Source organism: Haemaphysalis longicornis, unplaced genomic scaffold (assembly GCF_048455015.1).
Source record: "Haemaphysalis longicornis isolate Haplotype H1 unplaced genomic scaffold, Haemaphysalis longicornis Haplotype H1 scaffold_7, whole genome shotgun sequence".
NCBI lineage: Eukaryota > Metazoa > Arthropoda > Arachnida > Ixodida > Ixodidae > Haemaphysalis > Haemaphysalis longicornis.
The window spans coordinates 37,259,012-37,284,212 of NW_027526422.1; the positions used below are offsets into that span (position 1 = coordinate 37,259,012).

The 25,201-nt window shown below is 48.0% G+C and overlaps 1 protein-coding gene across 1 annotated transcript in view; it reads right to left on the reverse strand.

Moving 5' to 3' along the window:
• LOC144147403 (lachesin-like) overlaps window positions 1-24,978 on the reverse strand; it is a 164,723-nt gene extending 139,745 nt beyond the window's left edge. Inside the window, exon 1 of the mRNA XM_077679527.1 lies at window positions 24,572-24,978. Within this exon, the coding sequence (XP_077535653.1) occupies window positions 24,572-24,653 (82 nt within the window). The 5' untranslated portion in view covers window positions 24,654-24,978. The remainder of the gene's footprint in view (window positions 1-24,571) is intronic.
• Window positions 24,979-25,201: the final 223 nt, after the last annotated feature.

Below are 25,201 nucleotides of genomic sequence, written 5' to 3' on the forward strand. Positions count from 1 at the left end.
AACGTCCTGTTGATTTAGATGACTCTTGGAGGGTGATCAAATAAGAAGACTTAGAACCCTCGAATGTGCCGTAGCTGTACGTCGCTTCTAGATGTCATGAACAGAAAAAAAAGGCTAAACACATCAATGTGAAATATCTGGTTTGGCAAAAGAAATGATGACATGCCATTCTACTATACACAACTATCCGCCACTGTCTCTTATTAAGAGAGGGATTGTGATTCGCCCGTTATTCTGCTTCGGCGTTAGAGAGATTCTGGTCATGCCGATGGCAATGTCCCGTGATGAACCCTGTAGCTTCGAGTTTGGCATACACCACACTCCTCGAACAAAAAAGTAGCCATTGCGACAGATTTCGTGCTTGTGTATTCCGGTAGGAAAGCTTCTTCTACTTCCGGTACGAAACGCTCGCATCTCGGAGGGAAGGGAATAACTGCATTGACAAGCGCGAGCCCATTCCACTAACACACCGACCACGACTGGTCAGCCCGCGCCAGCAACAGCCGTCTCGCGGGCGCTTCTTGCACTGAGGCCGCCAGCGGAACGTATACGGACAGCTATATTGCCCCGTAGCAGGACGTAACGCATCCGAGAAGCGGCAGCGTTCGTCTCCCGTCGCGCGCCCGAATTGAGGCCGATGGCGACAGCGTGGAAGTAAACAAGGCTCTGCAGCACTCGGCCAGTGAGCGAGGTTCGGCCGGCCCGGCTGAGTTACGGCGCAGCGTTACGCTCAGCGGAACTGGCCCCCGCGGAATACTTCCCTTCTCCCCCAGCGTCCTTCCCCTCCCTCTTTCTGCCTCCGCTACCGCGTTCGGGGGTGGCGGTCCCCCGTCTCTTCCGAAGGCGCTGACTAAGCGGCCGTGTGATGGAGTGGTCAGCTTCTCGCGCCGTGCTCTCCCCAGGGACGTCCGTGAACGGCGGCGGCCGCGGCAGCCTCCTCCATTCAAGAGCCACCTCCCCCACCACGCGAGGCTCCATTCCTCTTTGCAGGCCGGCATTTCGGGCTGTATTTTTCGACACCCCGGTTACAATCGACGCCGTCCATTTGCCTGCTCAAACTTTTACGCGCGCAGCGCCCGCCGCCGATTTCATCATTCTTCGCCCGGCCATTAGAAACACAAGCGAGAAAAGAGGAAAATAAGGTAGCGGAACAATTTTACGTATCTGTAGGGTCAACCCGCGCCGTAACTATCCCCCACATCCCTCTTCGTCCCGCCATCTATCCATCTTTCTCTGTCTCATGTTCGCTATTCCCCTTATTCCTATTAACTCACCCTTATAGACCCTATTTCTGCTTATGTTCTGGCGCATCCGCTTCAAACACTTTGCAACAATAGACCAGTGAAGACCGGTTTGACGCAGGTGGCGCAGCTGTGCCTCAAAGGGGAGTGTTACTGGAATGCACAACACAGTAGAGCCGGCAATAGATTCACTAAGCTTGCACCGAGAACACCGATAGAAGCAATAAAAAAGCATCGGCCTATAAAAAAAACACCAAAAAGTTTTTGTCGCCAGTTTTTCGGGCTGGTTTACTTTTGTTTTAACAGCGTACCTGGTGTATAAGCCGTAAGTTCGCCTTTGCAGGAAGAAAAGCAAAGAAAATTCCGAGTGCTCGTGAGTGCGTGCCTCGCGGCGACCGCCGAGTTCCGGCTGGCGCAGTGGCTTCAAAAAAAAAAAAAAAAAAAGACAAGGAGGAGAGCTTTAGCGCTGTCGTCAAGCGCTAATGCGCATGTAAAAAAAGAAACTTCAGCGCTAGCGCTAAAGTTGAAAAGACACCCTGCTTGGGGGAGGTCACCGCGGCCGCCGCATTCTCTGTAAGCCATTATGGATTATTTGAGACACGGCTACGAGTGTGCCAATCCTTACCGAGAGGACTTGCAGACCCCGCCACCGCTGTCTCGAGTCGATGATGAACAGCTTGTGGATGTCTACAATGCTGAGGGTGACTTCGCATCCACCACTCGCCGCGAAGAAGACGACGACCTCTTTTATGCATATGACTTCGATTACTAGCACCGCAACAATGCAAATAAACAATGATACTGAAACCTAACTATGTGTCCGGTAATGCTCACCTACAACAGCTTCGTCATTCAAGTACTGAGCGTGAGTGCACGCTTCTCTGAATTCTTTTGTCGTCGGAGTTCTCTCTATTTTTTTGCGACTTCCTCAATCCTGATCTCAGCTCAAGGGGATCGAGCCGCTAGAATATATACAGAACAAAAACACAACAGATCTTTCCTGGTGGTCGGGATCGCTAAAAAGGTGACCTCGGTAGCTAGAAGCACTGTTCATTCGGACACACGGGAGGATCGGTCTTCACTTCATCTTTCAAAATAATCATGACTCATGATTTATTCACAGCAATATTGTAAACGCACCACAAGGCAACAGAATTCAATGCTTTTTATTGAGATCGCGCTATCAGCTTATCTGTATACTGGCAAGTGAGGACAAAGAGAAAGATTACGCGAAACAAAATGGCGCAGACCTAAGGTACAAAGAGTAGAAAATTCTCGTCTCGAATCTGTTCCCAAAAGGCGTGACGATAATAAAATATTCGCCGCACTATACACGTGAACCGCATGTAAATATGACGAAATATTACGGTTTCCGTGTTTACGTTAGGGCCGCAAAGTACGTTTTGCAAATGGACCTATCAGTCACGGCACTCAGTGTGCTTAGTGGATGTTAGTGATGGGCGCAGAAGCAGAATGAACCGTGCAGTGCGATAAATGACCGAAGCATAAACAACTTTGGCTTGATAGACTTGCCTCATTGGCGTGTCAAGGCAAGAGAGAGGGTACAGCCATAGCAGAACAAAAATGACGGACTCGATTGTGTAAAGAGATGCTACGCCAGTGGACAATCCTTTGAGTGCGTACGTGCCAAAGAACACGGATTATATTGGACAGTAATAAAAGCCCAACGCTCTAGGCCTAGGCCAAGGGCAATCATACCTACCTCCCTTTCCCGTGGATATGATTTAGCGCCACATGGATTAAGGAGCGCCTTCCTGAGAGGCTTATGGGAGATGTGAACAAGAGGACGAGTGTTCGCGCATCTTGTAAACTTGCTATTTGATTCTCTTCAATGTCCTCGTCTAGTTGTGATCGACATCGTTACTGGAGTGCATAAAAAAGTGAGACGGATGTATGACTTTTTTTAGCTGAAAGGTTAACAGAATGGTTGCGAAATTTTTATTCCACCTGAGAAAAAGTGGGTCATCGTGTGTACTCGAGCTGCGCAATTGATAGCGCCTTCTCACCTGTTCATAGCTTTGCTTTAGTTTTTTCAACTCCACTTGCCTTTTTTGTACTCCATATACGTCTGCTAGACCTTATTTAGAAGCAAGAATATATATTTATCTCTATTCGAATTGAGTGCAGTGGCGGCGGGCCCCAATTTTCTGTCTCTTGACCTAACAGAATGCGTATTCGTAGAGGGTAAGTGCGAACAAAAGCGACTGGCATGTTTATTTCACGATGGCCGGGTCGATACGCTCAGACTTGAATGTCGCTCGCTCAACGAGCACGCTAACCGGCAACCTGGGAAATGACTCTGCACGCAATCTGCACCATCACTCAGCGCATGGTGACAGCCCCTACAAATAAATCATGAATGAGCGTTTTAGCCGAACAACGGGTAACCTGGGATGAAAATGCACCGTTATAATGTGAGCTCAGTAATCGACCCACGTCTTGAATGCAACCAAGTCACAGTAAGCGATATGTTAGACGCAAGCGCATCACTGAGATGGGCAGAAGATATCTCGAAGAAATGAAATACCGCACGCACAATTCATCAAGAAACCCAGTGACAGTGTCACATTCGTCATAATTCGACAAACGTTGCGGGAAATTTTACTTATCGCCTCGTTATCTCCTACGCCACCGACCATACTGGTGGTTTTCTACTTAAATACAAAGCAGTCGACGCCATCGTCAGTGCTTGTCTTGGCGACAATCCAGATTTCTTTCTACGTCTTAAGATACTCTCGCTACTTAGTACAACACGATCAGCTAATTTGCTTCATGCGATTTTACGTACCAACGTCACATTGCATTAAAAAAAGCAATCCTGACCAGCCTCTGACGTAAACGGCAGCACCTAGCCTGCCTTGCGCAAATACATAGTCCCGTTTTGCACATTGAGGGAATCAAGCCTAGAAGTTTTATCCCTCTCGGTTATGCTTATGACGAAATCAGAATGTTAACAGCTAGAAAAAACCGATCACTGAGCAAAAAAACTGTTATTTTATACAACGTCGAGCAATCTGTGGTCTGTGTGTCAGTCACACGTTCATTTCAGCAGAACATTGCCCACGAAAAGTCCTTACAAAGGCACAGTGAACATGACATAAAATGTTTTTAGTAGTCATGTTCTACTTCTTTTCATCAACGTTTATATTGTTTTAAAAAAAATTCACAGCATATCCACGGGGTGAATGATGATGAGTGCGCGAAGCTCCTGAGGGGAAATCATCAGTAAAACCGTGACTCTTCCGTGAAAGTTCGCCCACTACATCTGTGTCCGAACGTAACGTCTAGAAAGTCTCGCTTAAACCGCGCGTCGGCACCTTGGGGCTGAGCTCGCCTGATACGTTTTGCAGACGCCTCACGAGCTCTCACTGCATCGGGGTCTGCCTGCCGATACGCGCGCTTTCTCGCCGCTTCCCGTTCTCTGACGTTTTGGAGATCCTCTTCGCGCCGCAGCCGTGCCGCTTCGCGTACGGCAGGGTCCTCGCGCCGTGCCTCTCGTTCTCGAACGCTGGGATCTTGGCGGCGTCGTCGCGCAGCCAGACGACACGCTTCGGCCTCCCGCTCTCGTACGGCAGGATCTTGGCGGCGGCGTCGCGCAGCTTCACGGAGCGCTTCTGCCTCGCGGGCTCGCACATCTGCAGCCTTATCCATCGGGCGACTCCGAGCACGCGCCAACAGCGAACGGATTTTATTACAACGCTCCCCGCCATCTAGTAAACAATCCAAGAACTAAACTAGAGGTAGCCACGCCATCTAGTAAACAATCCAAGAACTAAACTAGAGGTGGCTACATACATACGTCGAGGATGGACAGACCCACGCCCTAAGGAGCTTCGCCCCTAAAAATACAGGCGCTGCACGAAGTAATGCAACTTGTGCTCCTACGAGAAGTCACATATATTCTGCACTGCGGAAAAGGGATAGCTGGCCGACCGACCAACCGACTGGGCTGGACTGAACTTGACTGGACGAGCTCAACTGACAACTGGACTGTACTGCACTTGACTGTATTGACTACTCTTAACTGTGCTGGACAGTATATTGAGAAGGACTGTACTGGGCTAAACTGGGTTCGGCTGGAGTATATCGACCGACCGACCAACCGATTGGCTGTGGCATCATCACAAATTGGTCATGCCGTAAAGCGTCGTGTTAAAAAAAACACAAAAAAACGATATCTGTATAAAGCCACAACGAACCTTGAAACTCCTTTTTAGACGTATCGATGGCATCTTCCTTATTTGTGTTTTTTTTTTTGTACCCGCATGTTGTCGCTTTTGGCGTTTTGAGGCGACAATGTTTTCAACACTCCGCAGAATACACGCCTCACGTAGCAGCCGTACTACGTGAAGAACCCGTTTGCATGGCAAATCAATGCAGGGCTGGAGCCATAGGTCACTAAGGTGCCCTGGCGCCCAGGAACTGCAATCGTACGCTTGGCACCTGGCGACACGCGCCGTGGCATATAAATTTGTAGAGTGTACGTTCAACGTAAGCTCCGAACACCGTTTTAGTAATCATGCCAACACAGTGCATTCTTACGAGGTCCTCTCATCACCACTGCGCATGCTCTGTACGCTCGGATAGTCCGTTTATGGGTTAGTACAGCGTCACGCTACGGTGGGTCTGGAACATCGATGGCGGGAGATTCTTTGCCGCCAGTAGGCGTCATCTCGGCAACAAAGTCAGCCAAGCTTGGAGCGGCGACGATATGGGCGGAATGTATCACCAAACGCACCTAATATATACGCATTACTGTGATAAGCGCCAAACACTCCATTCATAAATGGAGCGTTTCTATTATTTCAGACGCTGCAACACGTTTCAATGCAGCTATTGCCGCGAAACCGTTCTTCAAAGGGAGCAGTTAGGAACAGACTCTTGTGTGGGACAATTGACTTTTTGGCTAAATTTAAGTTGTGAAATAACAAAAGTTATGACGAGAAGTAGTTATGGTGGGGAAAAAAAGGCTTTGAGGATACCTACACAGTTTATATAAATTGTGGATACGAAAACATAAATGTCCAATTGAACGCCCGTGATTGCTGCTCCCAGTTTTGCGTTGTAGATAATAGTCGCTGTTGCGTCGCTGTACCAGGTCAGCGGAGCGTGCGCTCGATATTCCGTTGAAGACAGCGCTCAAACCCAGAGCTGCCCTCTCGAATCTCCATCTGGCGTTTCCCAGCAGAACGATCCTTTACATGTGTTTCTAGTAATGCTAACGAGGCTCGTGCTATGGAACGTTTCGCAGTCTTGGAGATCCGGCCTCCTGTTATGACATCGTCGCCGGATTCTTGCTCAGTCGGCCATTTTAATGATTTAGCATTAATACCGTAAATAGGTCAAACGCTGCTATCGACTTTGCCTAGTTCCTTTCTTTGTACTGTCCGTCAGGCGCTGCATATGAGAGTGCGTTAGTGCGCGTGAACTAAGTCAAGTAACACGACGTGCATTCTAGACAACAATGTGCTGCAGCGGAGACAGTCATGTGTTGCATTACAGAAAAGAATTAGTGCCCTTCCCTTCTGGGAAGATGGATGACCTGCGAGGCTGGACGCAGTCGACGGAGTGCACGAACCGAATCACGTTTGTTTGTACTCTGTGACTGAGCATACTTCCTAGCCATTTTATTGAATGAAACTTGGAAGGCCCAGGTGGTCAAAATTAATCCGGAGCCCTCCACTACGGCGCGCCTCATCGCCGGAGTTGCGTCGGCGCGTTAAACCCCTACAATCAATCAATAAAACTTGGAAGGACTCGATCTTTATTCTAGCGTCGTAGGCATCTCATCGTTTGTGTCACACACAACCCAGTACTCTCGACCAGTGAAGAAACCAGACGGGTCGCATTCGGCTGTTTGACGTCCACGTGTAAGCCTCCCACCAGCACAACCGACATGCCATCAGTGAGGGCATGAAAGCTATAGCTTTCATGCCCTTTCGTGCACGTATAAACCGGCAACTGCTTATGGGCACGTGCTTAAACGTGAAAGACACTTGCAAATAACAGTTGTGAAAGAGGGGTCGGCCGTCGCGAAAAGGATCGCCGGAGCGGCACCCAGTGGGGCGGCTTCACCGGAATGAAAACTGTGGTGGGGGTTAGACATGTACTGCTTCGCAGTAAAACAATCATCTCAGACAGTAGAGGGAAATTTTCCCTTTCAAGAAATGATACACTATTGCTTCTCGAGGGACAAGCGAGAGCCTTCGCGGGAAAACTATTTTGTCGTGTTTTGTTTTCACGCAATGCACGACTGCCTAACAGACAGAGCACGCTTTACAGGCCACAGTTCAAGTCCCCGTGGCGTAATGTAGAAAGTAGTTTCTTCACGTGTCAGTCTATACAAGCGCCGTTTACGATGCCGTACTAACCCGTTGTCTATGGTGGGCGACTAACAATGCACCCCACCCGGCTTGTGGTTCAGTGACCCCTGCCCCACCCCCACCCCCAAATTCTTTGAAAATTATTATTAGCACGAGGTCGCGGGTTCGATTCCCGGTCGCTTTTCTGATGGAGGCGAAAGACAAAAACGCCCATGTGTACGAAATTTTGGCGCACGTTAAAGATCCCCAGGTGGTCAAAATTATTCCGGAGCCCTCCTCATCGCACCTCATCGCTTGCGTTGCGTCGGCGCGTTAAACCATTCAAATTCATTGTAAGAAGCAGTGAGAGGCTGTCCTGCGCTGCCCATCGCCTAACCTCCAGGACAAGATCCTGGACTTGGCCGACAGGGTAGCGGGAGCCTACAGCGCATAATACCTCTCCTCCTCTTCCCTCTGCCCCCTTTTCTCATGGGAAAAATAAAGTTGCTACTTACTTCTTTATTGTGTTTATTTCGCGTTATAACTTCCATGATGATATACTATCAATTTATCCATCCAGCCGAATTGTGAAGGCTTCGCCACGAAAACCTTTTCTAAGCTTCCCTGGTCAAGAGTACTGGGACATACTAAGTCATAACATATATTTTAAGTGCCGTTAACGAGCACACTTCTGTGGGACGTCTACTCTCGCTGTTCAAAAGCACCAGTTGAACACTATTACCATGGTAAATGCATGTCAGTCTTCTAATGCTCTATCGGTCTAGCTATTAAACGAGAAACGCGCAGTCCAAATAGGGATTGGGGTGATAGGCAAAACGGACGTTCGCAGAAGTACTTTGCCAAATTGGTGAGCACTGCAGACATTTAAAAGTAGGCCCGAGGAGCTAGAACTTCGATATTTTGTTATGCCTGTCTGAATTTTTCCGGCTAATTTCGGAAGGTTGTGCAGTTTTATTCCACCACTCGAGTACCATGTATCAAAACGGGAACCTGTAGTCTTCTTCGAAGGAAGCTGAATTTTGCACCGACTGACGGAAAATGACGCTTGTTATAACCGTCCTCATTAGGGCGAGCATGAGTTTTGACCCGTTTTGTTGCTCCCCAATGACCCCCTCTGTCATCACAGCTTCAGTGTTATCTGCAGCAGCAGTTCATAGAAGGATCAACTTTCACCGGCGTTATGTGCGTCGGAAGGTTTGCACGAGACATGTATACGTTACCCAAAAAACGTAACTAAATACGGTTACTCGTTACTCGCTCAAAAAGTAACTTAATACGTTACTCGTTACCGATTCTCAAAAGGAATGCGTGAATTACCCGAAAAGTAACGAGTTATTTTCGCCTTACTTTGACGAACAAAAGCACGACTGTTTTGTTTCATGGTTCATTGTTTCCTTTTTTAGTAGTTGCCCTTAAAGGGACCCTGCAACACTTTAGATAAGCGCTTTCACTCTTTCCTTCGCGTCTTGAACCACTGCAAACGCTATAGTTATCGCCAGCAAGGAGCGGAACTGTGAAATTTGCTCGTCGCATCAGATACGCATTCCATTTCTGCATTGTTTTTGTGGCTTTTTTAAGTTGCCATCGAAAAGCGTTCATTGCTGCAACTGAAGAAAAACCGGCCAACAGCCGCTACATGGCCTTTGTGACGTAATTCGAGCCGTCGAAGAACGTCAAGGTCGGGAAAGAGAGAAAAATCTTTTGGGCTAGTTCACAGGTTATCTGATGGGCATAGAGCAGTAATTTTTGCCTGACATACTTCGCGAACCCCTAATCTAAGTACTGGGTGTGTTAGGTGACTTCGTTCTGCAAGCATTTAAGATTTCAAAAAAAAAGTTGAAAAAAAGTGTTGCAGGGTCGCTTTAAGCAGTACCTACCTCTGGAAGTTTTCATCGGTTATGTTGCCTTGATTCCTCAGCCGTGAATCACGGCCCGTGATGAATGCAGCGGTTCCTTCCCGCCGTTTGTATTATCTGCAATTTGATTGGTCGGCTTCAATATCAATGACTAACGTCTTTTCATGTGCGCCACCTAAACTATTCGTTCGTCTCGGCCTTTGTTATCATGACGTTATCCACATGCATTTTTTGTGTGGGTGCCCGTGTTCGGATCGAGATAATCCCGGCTGTTGGAATCTCGGGCAGAGCGCCGACACTTGCGTAAATTGAATGCTATGACAAGAGGCCGTGATGAGCGTGGCATCATTCACAATAGAAATGACGCCTCGAACCACCAGAGTTTAGACGACGGCGCTGCTGCTTTCGAGGCAAACATCAGCGCAATGTGCCTATAGACGCATGTACAGGTTTGAATAAAAACAAGGCCATTTACCCTTGTGTGTGTTATATACATTGTAATGTCAACCTTCTCCCCTATCCTCATATTCCTATGTATTCTTTTCTCTCTATCCCCCCCTACACCAGCTGGCGTTCCGGTGTCCGCCCCCTAGGCGACCCAATTTACGCCTGTTGGTGGATCTTCCTTTTCCGAAGAACAATAAATACATACATACATACATTTAAGCGGTGCTGTACATGTTGCTCCTTAGATGTAACCAGAAACTGTTACTCGGTAATTGGCCTTAAAATGAGCTAAATAGGTTACCCTTTACCGAAAATAGTAACTAGGTAAAAGTAACTAGTTTCTTGTCACGCGTTACGAACAGTCTTTGTCAAAATTTTGTGGGCCATGCCGGAAACGCGCAGGCTGCAAAAAATTCAATGCACAAGCTTACGTCCTGATCGAGGATGAATCTTTTTATGCAGGAAAGGTAGAAAAAACACCTTTCTTTCTCACTGTCTTATAAGATTTTTGCCACATTTAAAGGTAAAGCCGATTCTTTGAATTCTTTGAAGTCAAAATTTTTGGGCCAATCCTAAGCCTTTTAGGATTGGCCCAAAAATTTTGGCAAAGAGTGTACATGTCTGGTTTGTACCTTGTCACCCATCTTCATAGTTGCTTCACAGCCATGCTGGGACCATTTATATCGTCATTGTCATTTACTCTGACAGTACCGACTGGGGGAATGGCGCCATGCCTATAGAAAGTACGAGCAGAGGAGGTAGAATGTAAGGACTTAGAAGATGCACATCGGCCTTTTTTCGCGCTAAAATGGAATTTGCAAAATTGCTACTGAAAAGATAAATCGAAGAAAAAAATGTGCCGCGGTGAAACCCGAATCCACAACCTTCCGAGCACGCGTCTGATGTTTTACTAGTTCGACTACAGAATAATAGAGAACGATAAAGCGCGTTAGGAGAGTTGGCGCAAGCCAAGCCAGTTGTGGTATTGGCTACAGTGGCGCTGCGTTCGCATCGCTGCGACATAGGGTGCGTTCCAATTTCTCTTTTAGACGGCTTCGTTGCCGTCTTCCCGGACAGTCCGCCATGTTAAGCCCCGTTCCAATTCGAACGATGCAAGCTACCTTCCTGTCTTGATCCAGTAAGTGACGGCAGCGCCACCTTTTTGTGTACTAATGTTGTGACAAATCAACTTGTTTTATTGGAATACTTAACATAATTTACTGGCGGGGAAGATGCTTTTGTTTAGTTCTTAAATCACATAATGGTTGAAATAATACCAGTAATATTATTTACGAAACTTGCTGCTTACGTTGCTCGACATGTCGGCTACAAAGTTGTCGTCTGCGTTGGTGACCGCTGCGTCGTTCCAATTCAGCTTCCTTTAGACGTATAATTAGTCCGCTTCGTAACCTGTCTACCAAACTGTCCGCGAATTGGAACGCAGCCATAGTTGCTGGGGAGACGTCAAGTCGAAGCCAGGCTCGCCCCCTTTGCCGCACTACGCGCCCGCCAAACGACGTTTCGATGCGTCCAGTTATGCGTTGTGAAATGAAGTGTGTGGTGAATGCACGGCCGAGTGGGCGGCAAAAATGAAGCAATCGGAACGATGCCGACAATGTGGCGATATTGGTGTGGGAAAAAAGCATGCAGCCAGTGTAAGTGGCACCACTGAGGCGGTTAGAGCTCAACGCACGGTTGGCGCGGTGTGCGAAGGGCGTGCGAGAAACTCCGTTTTGCGAGATTTTAAATCCGGAGAAGCGCGTCCACATCCAGCCGAACTTCAAGTTCGCAAGAGAGAGGGATGAGGTGCCCGTGTCGATCAAAGAGGCTTGTATTATTTCTCATACTGAAAGTAGTCTATAAAGGCAGTGCCGATTACATTTTTGACCAAAAATGCCAACTTTTCTCTGAAGCACCTTCATCTGGCGCTGTCCGCACTGGCACAGGCGCTGCTCTCATAGCGCACACAAGTTCTTCTGCAATTATTCTTCGTGCACTCACCGAAGTCTAGATGCCTACTGAATTGGCTATCACGCGCAACGTTTGTTTCTCAGCGGTCCTGCATAACAACCACGACGGCTGATTATTAGCACAAAGTGTTTTATTCCAGGATTCATGAAGATTTCACTTACATCATATTCGTCACGGAAATTACGCCAGCACACCTTTGCCGAAGCGACCCGCCAGCAGGACGTCGCTCACCAAGCACACCCACAAGACATCCGCCGACCCGCAAATCATGCTCAGCTGCAGATTTCGCTGCACATTTCTCTTTCGTGTTTTGCCGATTCCTATGACAGAGGAATGCAACTACAGTTTTTTTTTTTTTTCACGATCTCTAGAGTGAAGATCTCAACTAGGCGTTTAGCGTAGGTTTCATGGTGAGTTGTTTTTGGGACAGCTTTAAGCTCAGGCATAAAAAGAAAACAAGCTTTAATGCTGGTTCACAGTTTCCGTGATGTTATTCTTGCTCGGCTTTGATCTTCAAAGCCACCCATTACTTTGAAAAGTGTTTTCCTCCTGCGCGGAACACGTTTCTTTCCACTTTTGCCGCAAGTGGCGAACTGCTCGCTTCAGGCATAAGTGAGACAAAAATTAAGCCACACGCACCGATAATACCTCGCCCGACCTAGATTAAAGAGTGACTTTACCACTCATCACGACACCACAAAAACTGTGGCGCATTTGATCAAATTCGCCGAACGTATCAAACGACCCTCGCACTTCCTCTAAATAATACATTACCTGCACAAATGAGTTCAGGTACTCTCTGGCATGAGAATTCAAATTTCATGTACAGCCCTTTAACCACAGCGCAGAGCTAAAGTCCTTTACTCTTGCGAATCTAGGGCTGAAGATGAGAAACATAAGCGTTTCTAGTTCGCAAGCGGCATTTTGTGAACTTCGTCTTTTTCTTCTTTCTCCTAATTAGGCAAACTATTTATGAAAGCGTTTATTAAATTACTTAAATCTTCTTAGGCTCATCGCAGAGAATCGGTTGAGCGTATAGTACCTAAAAAAATCCCGGGCCATCTCCACTAACGTGAAACCTGGGGAGGGGCGAGGCATGCAGTGTGTGAGCGTATTTTTGGCGACTTGGAGTTTTTGCCAACGGAGATGAAACCGTTGGGAGGTAGACGTACAACGCTTTGCTGTAAAGGTCTCCTGTCTTTGAAGCCAGAAGCTCTCTAGCGTGAGGCGTAAACGAGTATCCCGGTGTTCTTTTTAGTACGCGTTACGTTTAAGCGAGAGGCGTAACCGAGTTTCCCGGTGTTTCAGTACCGTGACTACATCAGACGACGATTGCGATGGTGACGACAGGAGATGCCAGCAGCCCCAGCCCCTAAGGGGCTTCGCCCCTAAAAGTGGAGCTGATATCAGCCATAACTCAATCGAGTTTATTGAAGCAATCTCAGGGGCCACATAGCCACATCGGCCGCAGCCGTTGAAACGACTTCACCTTGACAGGAACACGCATTCGCAAACAAATGCCACTGAAACATATGGCCTGCTCACAGTACGCACAAACCCGAAGAAAACCATCGAATTGTCCGCACGGAAGAAAGTAACAGCCAAGCATCTGTAGCAACCGGCGATCGAGAGGTTGGGCGTTTGTTCCGAGGTCCTTATTGAGGGAAGAAAAAAAGGGGAAGGGGAAGTGTAAAATGGCGCTGCGCTGGAAAGTGCGAGTCCGTCGTAGACGGGCGTGTCGCGCATGATAGATGGCGGCGGCAAGTGTTCTTTCGCCCGCGGCCCGTGGTTTCTAAAAGATTGCCGGGTGGGGAAGCGGCCCGCGTGGCTACACAACGTGGAGCGCACGCTCACTCGCACCTCCGTCGCTATCGCACGCCACGCACGTTTGGTGCTGCGCTCGAGCTCGTCCAACGACTCTGAGCACCGTGCAGGTCAAGACACCCAATAAACGCGGTTGCAGGGTCAAAGTTGATCTTCGGCAGGGTTAATTGTTCGAAAGAGCGCTTTTCTGTCGCCTGCATGCTTTAAAGGGACCTGCATGCGTGATTTGCTCGTCGCACCAGATACACGTCCCGTTTGTTTTGTTATTGTAGCTGTATTTTTGAAGTTGCTATCCGAAAGCGTTCATTGCTGAAACTGAAGGAAAACCATCCAGCAGCCCTCAACATGGCCTCAGTGACGTAATTCGGGCCGTCGAAGAACGTCAACACCGCTAAAGAGAGAAAAATCTTTTGAGCGAGTTTTCGAGTTATCTGATGGGCACAGAGCAGTAATTTTTGGCTGAGGTACTTTGCGACCCCCTAATCTAAGTACTGGGTGTGTTGGGTTACTACGTTCTGGGAGTATTTAAGATTTTAAAAAAAGTTGAAGAAAGTGTTGCAGGCTTCCCTTAAGCAAAAGTAAAAATTACTGTTTTGCTACAAGAAGGAAAGACAAGGAGGAGGAAGACAAGGAGCAGGAAGAAAGCTGCTATCTTGCTTCTTCGGTGGGGTGTGCATGCTCTATTTATGTCTTTACTAGAAGAGCCGAAAGAGCTGGTGCAACACAAACGTCTCGCGGCTAAAACGCCTGTTCGATGTGCCGGTCGCTTGAAATATCGTTACGGGAAGCTAAAAAAGGACGATGGCGCATAGCTCCAAGGGATTCACGGGAACGACGATGAAGCAGTGTGTGGCACAGGCTCAGCTCGAGCTGTCATGACCGCTTGTACATAGTTCATTCATGCAAATACATCGCTGCTCCATCGTGCAATATTCGGCTCATCTTCACCTTGTCGCAACGTAACAATATGTTCGCATAGCGGCGCTTCGTCGTTTCCAAAACGCCCAAAAATACGTTCGACTTCCCGCGATGTTTCTTATATACATCATTCCGCGGTGCAACTTGCACGTTGTTTGGATGTGCGTTATTAGTGACGGTTTCTCTAACATTTCATAGACTTCCGACAAAATAAGTCCCTGATGTTGGTTGACGCGCTGAGCTCAATGCAGTAATGTGCCACCTAACGCATTTCCACGTGATACGAGACCAGATCGTGTTTGAACATCACGTCTCTTTCATGTGATAGTACGGAGGAGGAGGAGGAGGAAAATCTTTATTAAAACAACAGGTGCAGTTGTTAGGGCACCCGCCCGGTGGAGGGGATCCCTAGTCCGGGATCCCCTGGCTGCGGCTGGCTGCGCGGGCCCTTTGCACCAGAGCAGTGAGTTTTAGATGCGGAGTATCTTATGGTCTCGGCATGTCCCGCGTCGGCGTCCGCGCTCACACTGCGCATGCGCAACTCTCCTCCTTACACCCACAGCTGCGCGATACTACACTGTATAAAAAAAGAAATAGTTAGCGGCACCCGGTTTCGATCCCACGACTCTCTGGCCGCAACGGGAGGTACGCGGTGCCTTCCCACTACGCTACAAATCCGGGACAGGAGCAAGCGCTACGAACGCGCCTTATGCCCTTGACTCATTCAAACTACGTCAAGAAGCTACTGATACAACGAACGCACGCGAAGCTGAACGCCAACGGAAACGACAACCTGAAAACTTTAGAGGAGGATGTTGAATTTCCCGTGGGAAAGCTGTGGCGGGAAGCGCCACGCGCCTTGCAGCTCAACCAGCCCCGTCCGGAGCGCCTCTGATGCTGATTGTGGCAGGATGCCCCTAGGAATTGGCCAACCAAAGAATCCATCACGAGATAGGTTCGCGTTTACCCACCGTCGTCATCTTCCCGTAGGGGAACCGCCGAAGAAGAAGAAGGAGAAGACAAAGCTGCGAAGAGGAGGGCGTGTACATTGCTCTCAGCCGGTGCACCAATGTCAACAACTTTTACCTCACCAACGCTGACGGAGACTACCGATTCTACCACAGACACAACATCGACAAGAACATGATAGACGAGTTTCGGCGCATCGAGAACCACCGCCTACTCACCGTAACACAACAGTACTTGCGTGCCTTTGCCACCGGTGTGGACCCGGACGCGGAATTCCCTCTGGCGCTAGTAAAAACCAGATCACTCAACATAACGGCAACACAATGAAACCACACGGAACCGCCACGATGCTTCGCATTCTCATCAGGGTTCCTCACGGGAAGATGGTGTAATTTTTAAGACGAAAGTGTTTTATTGCGAGATACACAGATTTCACTGACGCCATATCCACCGCGGAAATGACGCCAGTACAACCTTGCCGAAGCAACGCGCCAGCAGGACGTCGCTGGCCTAGCACACCCACAAGACAGCCGCCGACCCGCAAGTCATCCTCAGCTGGAGATTTCGCTGCACATTTCACTTTCGTGTTTTTCCGATTCCTATGACAAAGGAATCAACCAATTTTTTTTAAAAAAAACGAATCTCTATGGGGCAAGGCGAAAGCAAAATGTTTCTTTCCCGCGCAAGCAGAAAACTCCTCCGGCGCATGTGCGAGAACACCAGGTAGGAGAGGAGTTAGCAGTAAAGCGAGAGAGATTGCCAGCGTTTATATAAGACGTAGCTACACTATTCTATATTCCGATAGGGGTAAGTGAGAACGGTGCTTCGGAGGGAGCGAACAAGCGTCTCTCTCAGAGCGGGGCGCTCGCGCAGCGAGCTACTGCCTGAAGCACAGCTCAAGCGACAATGGCGGCGGTAGTGAGGGCGGATCAGCGTCAACGGCGCAATGGCGAACACCGGTCGCTCGTTATTTCGAAATTGGTAGCCCACGCGTCGGACGTAAAACATCGGCGGGACGTTACACAGTAATTTTTTAGCGTTTCTTTTGTCAAGTGATCGTAAAAAGATAACGTTTACCTTGAGTACCCGCTTAGATTACGTGGATTGATTTGATTGTGGGGTTTAACGCACTGACGCTTCACAGGCGATGAGGTGTGCCGTAGTGGAGGGTTCCGGATCAAATTTGACCACCTGGGGATCTTTAACGTGCGCCGAAATCTCGAACACACGGACATTTTTGCTTTTCGCTTCCATTAGAAAATCGGCCGCCGTGGCCGGGAATCGAACCCCCGTCCTCGTGCTCAGCAGCAGAACGCCTTATCCACAGAGCCACCGCAGCGGGTTAGACTAAGTGGAAGTCTATTGCTTTTGAGCGTGCTAAACGTCTCCCATCATAGATTCTTCTTTTGTTTTTGGTGGGAACACTACCTTCACGCGGTATGCCATACAGTGCGGAGGCGCGGACAGGCGTAGTCCCGAAATTGCAGAGATCTGTCCAGTAGATTTCGTAATTTTATTTTAAAATTATGCAGTTAGGCAGAATGCTGATGCATTGTAACCTCAAATTTCAATTCAAAGTTAAGTTCTACGAGCCGAAGGTATACACCTTGGTTAAGAGGTGCACCTCTGTGGAAGGCTACGGACTAAGTTACACCGCCTCGGATAGCTAATGTGCCGAAATATCAACACACAGGCACCGCTCTCGTTTTTCGCCTGCATCGAAAGAAAATGTAACAATTCTTTGCTGAAGAAATTTTGGACTGCGGGAACAAAGAGCGCTAGTTAAATAATCAACGCTGGTTGGGTTGGCGCTGAAATGAGCTGATGCGCTTGTCTTTTTTGTTGTCGTTGTACGACTACTTCTTGCTATTACAACTACGCACAACTACTAGCATGATTCGATACTTAAGACGAGAGAGACAGAGAGAGAACAACTTTATTTAGCCACACAAAATTGCGGCGACTACGTGCCGGATGGGGTGGTTCCCTCTTCACGGGACCCATATGCTTCCGCGGCTGCCTGGCCCCTGGAGATCAGGACGAGCTGGTCTTCCAAGGCGGGGCTGGTTAGCAAGGTCTCCCATCGCTCGTTAAGGGGTGTGGGAAGGGTGATGGAGGGTTGGGTAAGGGGTGCGGGGATTGCCTCGGTGAAATCGCACTCTCCGATGACGTGCCGGAGCGTACCCAATTGCCCGCAGAATCTACACTCTTTCTCGTATATCTCAGGGTACATTCTCCTTTGGAGATAGGGGTGCGGGAAGGATCCTGCTTGTATTTGGCCATAGATCGTTTGCTGTGCTCTGCTGAGCGACTTGTGCGGGTCAGGGTACCGCCGTCTGCCTTCCCTGTAGTGGCTGGCGATGTCCTTGTAAGTCGTTATGGCCTGCGGCTCGTGCTTGTCCGCCCGGTGTTCAAGTTCTCGGGCAAGCTGGTGGGCGAGTTCGTTGCCCTCCAGCCCTGAGTGAGCCGGTGTCCATATAAGTTCGACTTTCTGCTCGGGTATGCGGCGTATTGCTCCCTCTAGTATTCTGAGTGCCGTCAGAGACACCTGCCCTTTTCTATAGCTGGCACACGCTTTTTGCGAGTCCGTGATTATTTTGCCCGCGTTGGGCAACGTGAGCGCCAAGGCTATTACCGCCTCTTCCGCTTCTTCCGGGAACGCCGTTTTGACAGATGCGCACGTCACCAGCGCGTCTTTCGTCGTGACCGATATCGCGGCTCGTGTCGAAAACTTGGGTAGAGAGGAGCCCGTGTAGAGGGTGATCCCCGTTCCATCTTCATGTTCTTCCGCTTGTCTCAGCGTTTCGATGAGGGCCTTGACCCTGGCCTTTCTGCGCCCGTCGTTGCGACCCGGTCTCATGTTTTTGGGCAGGGGTTTGCTTTCGATTTTCTGAGACCAAAGTTTGGGTAAAGGTCCCATTTCCTTGTGGTCGGCCTCTTGCCAGCCCAGCTTGGCCAGCACCATTCGGCCCGCCGAGGTTTGGCTGAGCCGCACTCTCTGGGTAGACAGATGAGCTTCTACCAACTTTTCCACCGTGTTGTGTTTGGCCATGCCTAACAGCTTCTCGGTGGACGAGTGGCGCGGGATACCTAGCGCCACCTTTGTTGCTTTGCGGAGGATCGCGTTCAATTAAGGCGACCGCCCGGTCGCCAAACCCCTCCCTTTCTCCAGAAAGCGAGGTTATAGCCGACTAGCGAAAGGTGATGTGGTTTGACTTGCCCAGCGTGTTTTACCCCGCAATTCTCGAGCGCGCTTCATTCACATCTGGAACGAATGATTGTACAGTTGAACCTCGTTAAAACGAACACTGATATAGCGAATTATCGGCTATAGCGAAATAAATACAAACTTTGGTTGGTCACGCTTTATTTCAATGACACTTATTCTTTTATAATGAAACTAAAACCGTGAGAGCTGCGCGTTATCGGATATAAAGAAAACACGTGGGGCCAGCAGGCTGAGAAGCTAATTGGAAAACCCCCCGTAGTCCTAAACTGCAGAAGTGTAAAGGCCCTTATGTTCGTGGACACTGTTGAAAACTTCATCCTGCTTAGTGCTGTGAGTATCCACCAGACAGTCACATCCTTTATCGAATAAATAACGACACAGTGAACCCTGTTCTGTTGTAATTTCACGTACTCATGTACCGGTTCATTGAGCTCGAAACGCAGCAAAGAGACAGGTAAGAGCTACCTTGGGCGTAGTGTGCTCGAAGCCTAAAAAAATGCGCTTTTGTATCACGTATTTTTGCGCGAGCCAGATTGTCGATTCGCTATAGCCGATTTTTACCTCTACTGTTATAACGATATCGGTTATAACGAACTAGTTTGCTGTCCCGATTCTGCTTCGTTATAACGAGGTTCGACTATATTTTTTAAAACCTACACTTTGTTTCTGGTTTCGTTTCACCGCGATTACTGTTTTGGAAGCACTGAGTCATTGATCGCGCTACTACCGACGCCGGGTATTGAGGCCTCAAACACCAAAATATTCGAGGGAATCCGGCATGCACTGCTTGCACGATAAAATGGCCACCACGGAAGAGATAGAACTCATGAGCTGGTGCCTGGGAGCATGGCGCCTCAGGCACTAAGCCACTGTGGGGACGCGCCCCACCAGATTAATATGCACCCCGCGTTAATCTCTATACCTTAAGAGTATCTACCACGACATATTATAACTCCCTTGCTCTCTATACCTTAAGAGTATCTACCACGACATATTATAACTCCCTTGCCTGAAATATTGACTTCAGAGCAAGGCATTACCTCGGAAATCGCACCCCAAGATGAGGGACGTTCATCGGTTTGTCATAGAAGTCGAAATTTCCATCGTTTACTACAAATCGCGTCCAACCTTTCCGGTCAAACACCGGTGTTGATCGCGTGCTGTGAACAACTCCCCGTCGTTGCGGGAGCCCCATGTTCGTTTCATTCTGCATGACTTCTAATACGGAGCAGCAAGACAGGCTTTTGGAGGAATTAGCATTCTCAGTTTATTTAGATTTCTTTAATCTTATTTCCTATTGCCTGAAGTTTCTCCGCAAATATTTTCCAACCAGTTATCTGTCGCACCCACGACTTTCCCACTCAGTTGATTAACTTTCACAAAGTTATTCACGTTGCATTTCTGTGACGGCGAGGGATATTTGGTACCTTTTGTGTATCGTTTATAAAGCATGTGGTAGAGTGCACGCTCTGTAGACTTTAAAAGACAAATCCGATTGATGTGCGTAAACGGCTGTTGCGCAATGGGGGTTAAATACGTTTGCGATAAAACATGTTCTCGATTAATGCCAAAACATCAAACAGTGTTTGATGTTGTTTTCTGTTTTTGTAATGCAGTTACTGACACAATTGTGACGAGACCTCTTCTACAGAGAAAAGTCTGCGCACTCGCCGGAATTTTCTTTTTCGTAATAAGACTGAAAGGCGGGTCAAAGAGGGTATATATGTGTTGAGTGATGAATAAACTTTCCGTTGTTAGTCTGCGCTGGTCTTCGTGTCTCCGTTTAGTCCTCGTTTTTTGTGTGCGCAAAAGTTACAACTATGTTTCTTTTTCGTAGTAAGCCCTGCGGTACTACAGGAACTCCGTGGTTCTTTGACCCGCAACGTTACTCCGGAGAAATAAAGCTCCCCAGCTCTTCTCTTTTTCGAAAAAGGGGAGCAGCAAAGCTGGAATGATTATGTGCGTTGAGCGAGACGCAGTTTAAGGCGAGAGTGCACGAAACAAAAACACGTTTGTTTGTAATTTGCGAGTGAGCACACTTCCTACTTAATTAAGCTCGAGACTACAGTTTTATTCAAGCCGGCAAACATGGGCGGTCCGTTTTTCTCCGGTAGAAGCCGATGTATTGGCAGCAGAAGTCAATCCCACAATACTAATTACTTCACTGTGAAATACATAGTTGCAGAAAGCAGATGAAAGCCGGCGTAATGGTAGAGTCGTTTTAGCGGCTCATTTTCGAATAATTTGTTTCTAAATGGTATTGATAAAACAACAGTTACAGGAGGTTTCTATAACCACCCGCCGCGGTGGCTCAGGGGCTAAGGCGTTGCGCTGCTGAGCACGAGGTCGCGGGTTCGATTCCCGGCCGCGGCGGCCGCTTTTCTGATGGAGGCGAAAAGCAAAAACGCCCGTGTGTACGAGATTTCGGCGCACGTTAAAGATCCCCAGGTGGTCAAAATTAATCCGGAGCTCTCCACTACGGCGCGCCTCATCGCCTGCGTTGCGTCGGCGCGTTAAAGTTTACCCTACAATCAATGAATCAATCAATCAATCAATCAATCAGGTTTCTATAACCATACTCCCACTGTAAGTGACCATCTATTAACAACATCCGGGAATTCTTATTATTTACAGCGTCACTGTGCACTAACTAATAACTACAAGTAAAAGAAAATCGGCGCTGTGACAGAGTCGTCTCAGCGGGAAATTTCAACATAATGTTTTTATGATACCTGTCGCGGAAGCTGCCGCAAGTCAAGGATCCAGAGCCCTAGACGGAGCCCTCGTGCTTCTTTATTCGATGTGATCGAACCACTAATTCATGATGATAATATTGCGCCGTATTATATTATATTGAGAGATAACATTATATTGAGAGCTACGGAGCATTTGTGAGAAAATGGACACGAAATTTTTTTCGTGTCAATGCCACACGTAGACGGACGGACATGAACCACCACCGGGAGGGTTGCTACATACAGCTTCAGTGTAAAAAAAAATCCTCTTTACGTTGAAGCCAGCGTTGTTAGAAACCTTCTGTAGTTGACCTGGCTGTCCTTACCAGTGTCGGCCTCACCGATCATCTCTTTCCTCTCCGCGACGGTAAGCTTCTCGCCCAGGTTATTCATGATGCTCTTCAGCCGAGATGAACTCGTAGGCGTCTTTGTCGGACCCCCAATTTTGTAGGTTTTGGTGCACAAAGCACGGGAGCTATTGGCGGGGCTTGACGCAGCCATCGGCCCATATTTTCAGGCGAAGTATCTTTGACAACTGCCATTGGTTGAGCGTAGTCGCTCGTTGAGTATGGTACGATAGAAAAGCATAGTAATGCTTGCGGTGGTGCTCGGCCTCCGCCGTTTCCAGTTGGTACTTTATGTGATCTTTACTCCTTATGGCAGTTACAGTGTACGTAGCGGACTACCGTGACATACGCTGTTCACAAGAAAATGGCCGGACTTCCCTTCGAATAACTGCGTATTGAACTGTAAGAGTACTAGCATTTTTTTTTAGCGTGAGTGTGCTTGGCCGTGGCATAAAAAAGACGGAGTTGTGAGTGCAGTCCGTTTGATAGACGGATATACTTTTCTGCAAGATCTAGGACTTCATGTTTTTAGAATTGAAAATACATAGTTCTTATCCCCCCCTCTTTACACTTCTCAACTTGTAGAAACGCCACCATTCTCCTAGTGTTGGCATGTTATCGCGTTGGTTCATTATTAGGAGGTCCAGGCACTGGATGTCGTCGGGATAGTGGCATACGCCACCTTGTTTTATTCAACAGTTCCTCTTGGTTTAAAAATCATGATAACAACTCAAACTACATTATATCGGAAATAGGTTGCTAAAATAGTTGTTCGATTACCGGGTGCAGGCCGCTACAGTATTGGTTTTACTGGGGCCAAACATCACGTTATGAGGATGATTTTCGGTATTTTTAAAGCGTATGCCGTTGTGCGTTTCAGCTCTTCAGAAAATACACAAGCCCATGTTAATGATAATTTATTTTAGGAATTGTTGGCAGTGATGCAACACTGATTGGCGAGGGGAACTATTAAGAAGCTCTGCAAGTGACTATATTTCCACGTTGTTTCCACTGGCTGCCAGTCGAATGGGATCAAATGTCGACGTCACAGCTCACGACGAATTCGATGATTTTTGTTTGTCGTACTAGCGCGGCAAACTCTGCATCGTAGCATGAGCGTCAATGCAGCCCCTGAATTTTGAGGCTATTTTGTTAAGCGTTCACTTAAAGAAATGGGGAAGCCGGTCCCCCGGCACCAGAACATCACGCTTTCCGACATGACTAAACCCAGCCTTGGCCGCTTCGATGCAAACACGTACAATTAAAAAGAAACATTGTACGGCAACTGGAGCGACTCCGGTGTTCTTGCGTGCGCTGTGTTTTGGCGAAAGAGGGGCCTGTTTCAGCAAAAACTTCACTGAATTTTTTCTTATTCTATCCGGATTGCCACAAGCGCTTGTTTTCGTTTCTGCGTTTTATTTTTACCGCAAAACATGCACGTACAAGTCATGTATTGCCATCTGCTTGATTATTCTAGTAATTTCTTTGCATTTTATTCCTTTTTGTGTTGACATTTTGAACACAAACTTTCTTTTGTTTAGCCTTAGCCTTTCAGTGGGTGGCCAGAAAAGGAAACCGCTTGTTCGGCTGCCTATAGTAAATAACGTTTAGTGCCTTGGTGTGAAATATTTTGTAGAAACGTTGCGCATAATATGTAGTCTTTAATTTAAATGTATTATTACCGTGTTCAGGCTAAAATGTGTTTTATAATAACTTGTTATTTTTAGGACAAGTCATGTTTTAATTGGTTGGGTTCGATAGCTGTCAGGTTCATCAGGAATCTATGACATCCGCCATCAATTAAAGGAAGAAGTTAGAAATAAATGTTCTTCAGAAACCATGTTGTCAGGTATCGTAAGATTTTTATCAGGTAGCTCTAATTTTGATAGCGAAGGAACACGTAGAAAGGAGAACAAAATCGAAATATGGTTCTAACGCTTGATCCATTTTTTTACTCACCAAGGTCTAAGTAAGTCGCTTATATTATTGTATAACTTTGCCGGCTTTCCGATGCCCTTCTCACTTCTATTTCGACTCGCGCGTAAAAGGGAGCACCACAGTTAAGACTTTGTAAGACTATATACGTTTATTATTTTGTTTCCTCTGAGTCTTTTTTGATCTGTGTTCCCTGAATATTTTGGACATGTTTAGTGTTTGTCATGAGCATTTCAGAAGTAGTTTAAAATTACCGCCAATTACGCTTTTATGGGGACATGTTCAAAGTATATGAGCCGTCAAAACGAAAACATTGGCCTCAATAACGCTTACGGACACACTAGTGCGTGATTTTCCCATCACTGTTGGGCAAAAATAAATTTGTGATGGTTCCACCCAAGCCTTCGAGAGGGTCAAATTTCGAAGAAAATTAGATATAACTGTCCGTTCTTTTTTGCATTCCTACAATCTGGGGAGTGATTAACAGGGAACATGAAATCGTACTCGAGCATAAATAAATTAAACGCTGTTTATGGCTGTGGCCTCAGATATTAAATGCCAGACAATATAACGTGTCTCTAACTAATAGTATTGTAACTGCCTCTTGGTAGGGGCATCCTATTTACCATGAGAACATGGCAGCGATGGCAGGGGCGCTTTAAAATTGGTTTAAAGTCGTAGTAGGACTTAGCACAGCCGACAGTGCAGAAATAACGCCATGCAGGTGTCGTTTAGTCCGAACAAGGCTCTCTTACCTCGCAGTGCGCCAGCAAAGGCAAGCCCGGCGACGTACGCGAAAAGAGTGCCGCACCACGTTCGCCGTCTAATCCAGTTCATGGCGATCGTCCCACTGCAGAGTTGCTCGTGACGGCACCTCAGCCCCAGCTGTTGAGACTCGCGGCAGAGCGGCGCTTGTTCGAGGACGAGTCACGTTGCCGCAAGTGCTGCATCGCTGAACCGAGCTCTCAGGTAGGTCGTCGAGGCACGTGCCACAAGAGTTCGTTCAGCTCATCACCGCAGCTCCAGCATATTCATCGCACAAAGAGGACGAGCACTCGTGGAGGGTGCACTGGCATGAGGACGTCCGGGCTCCGAGTGTCCGGCCGGCCGGCTGTCAACTCGAGGATGGACGCGACTCTGGGTTGAGGCGACGCGCGCGCGTCGAGCGTCAAACGCGCTGTGAGCGCTCGGTAGCCGGGACGTTTGAGAGAGGCGCCGCAAACACCTTCTCTCCCTTTCTCGTGTTTCCCCTTCAAATCCTGGCGCGCGCGTCACGGCGCAGGCGCGAGAGCGTGAGGGGGAGGGGCCTTGCCGAGACGGAGGTCACGTGACTTTGAGCGGCCGAGAAAGCGTCGTGCACGCTGGTTTTTCGAAAGCGGAACACG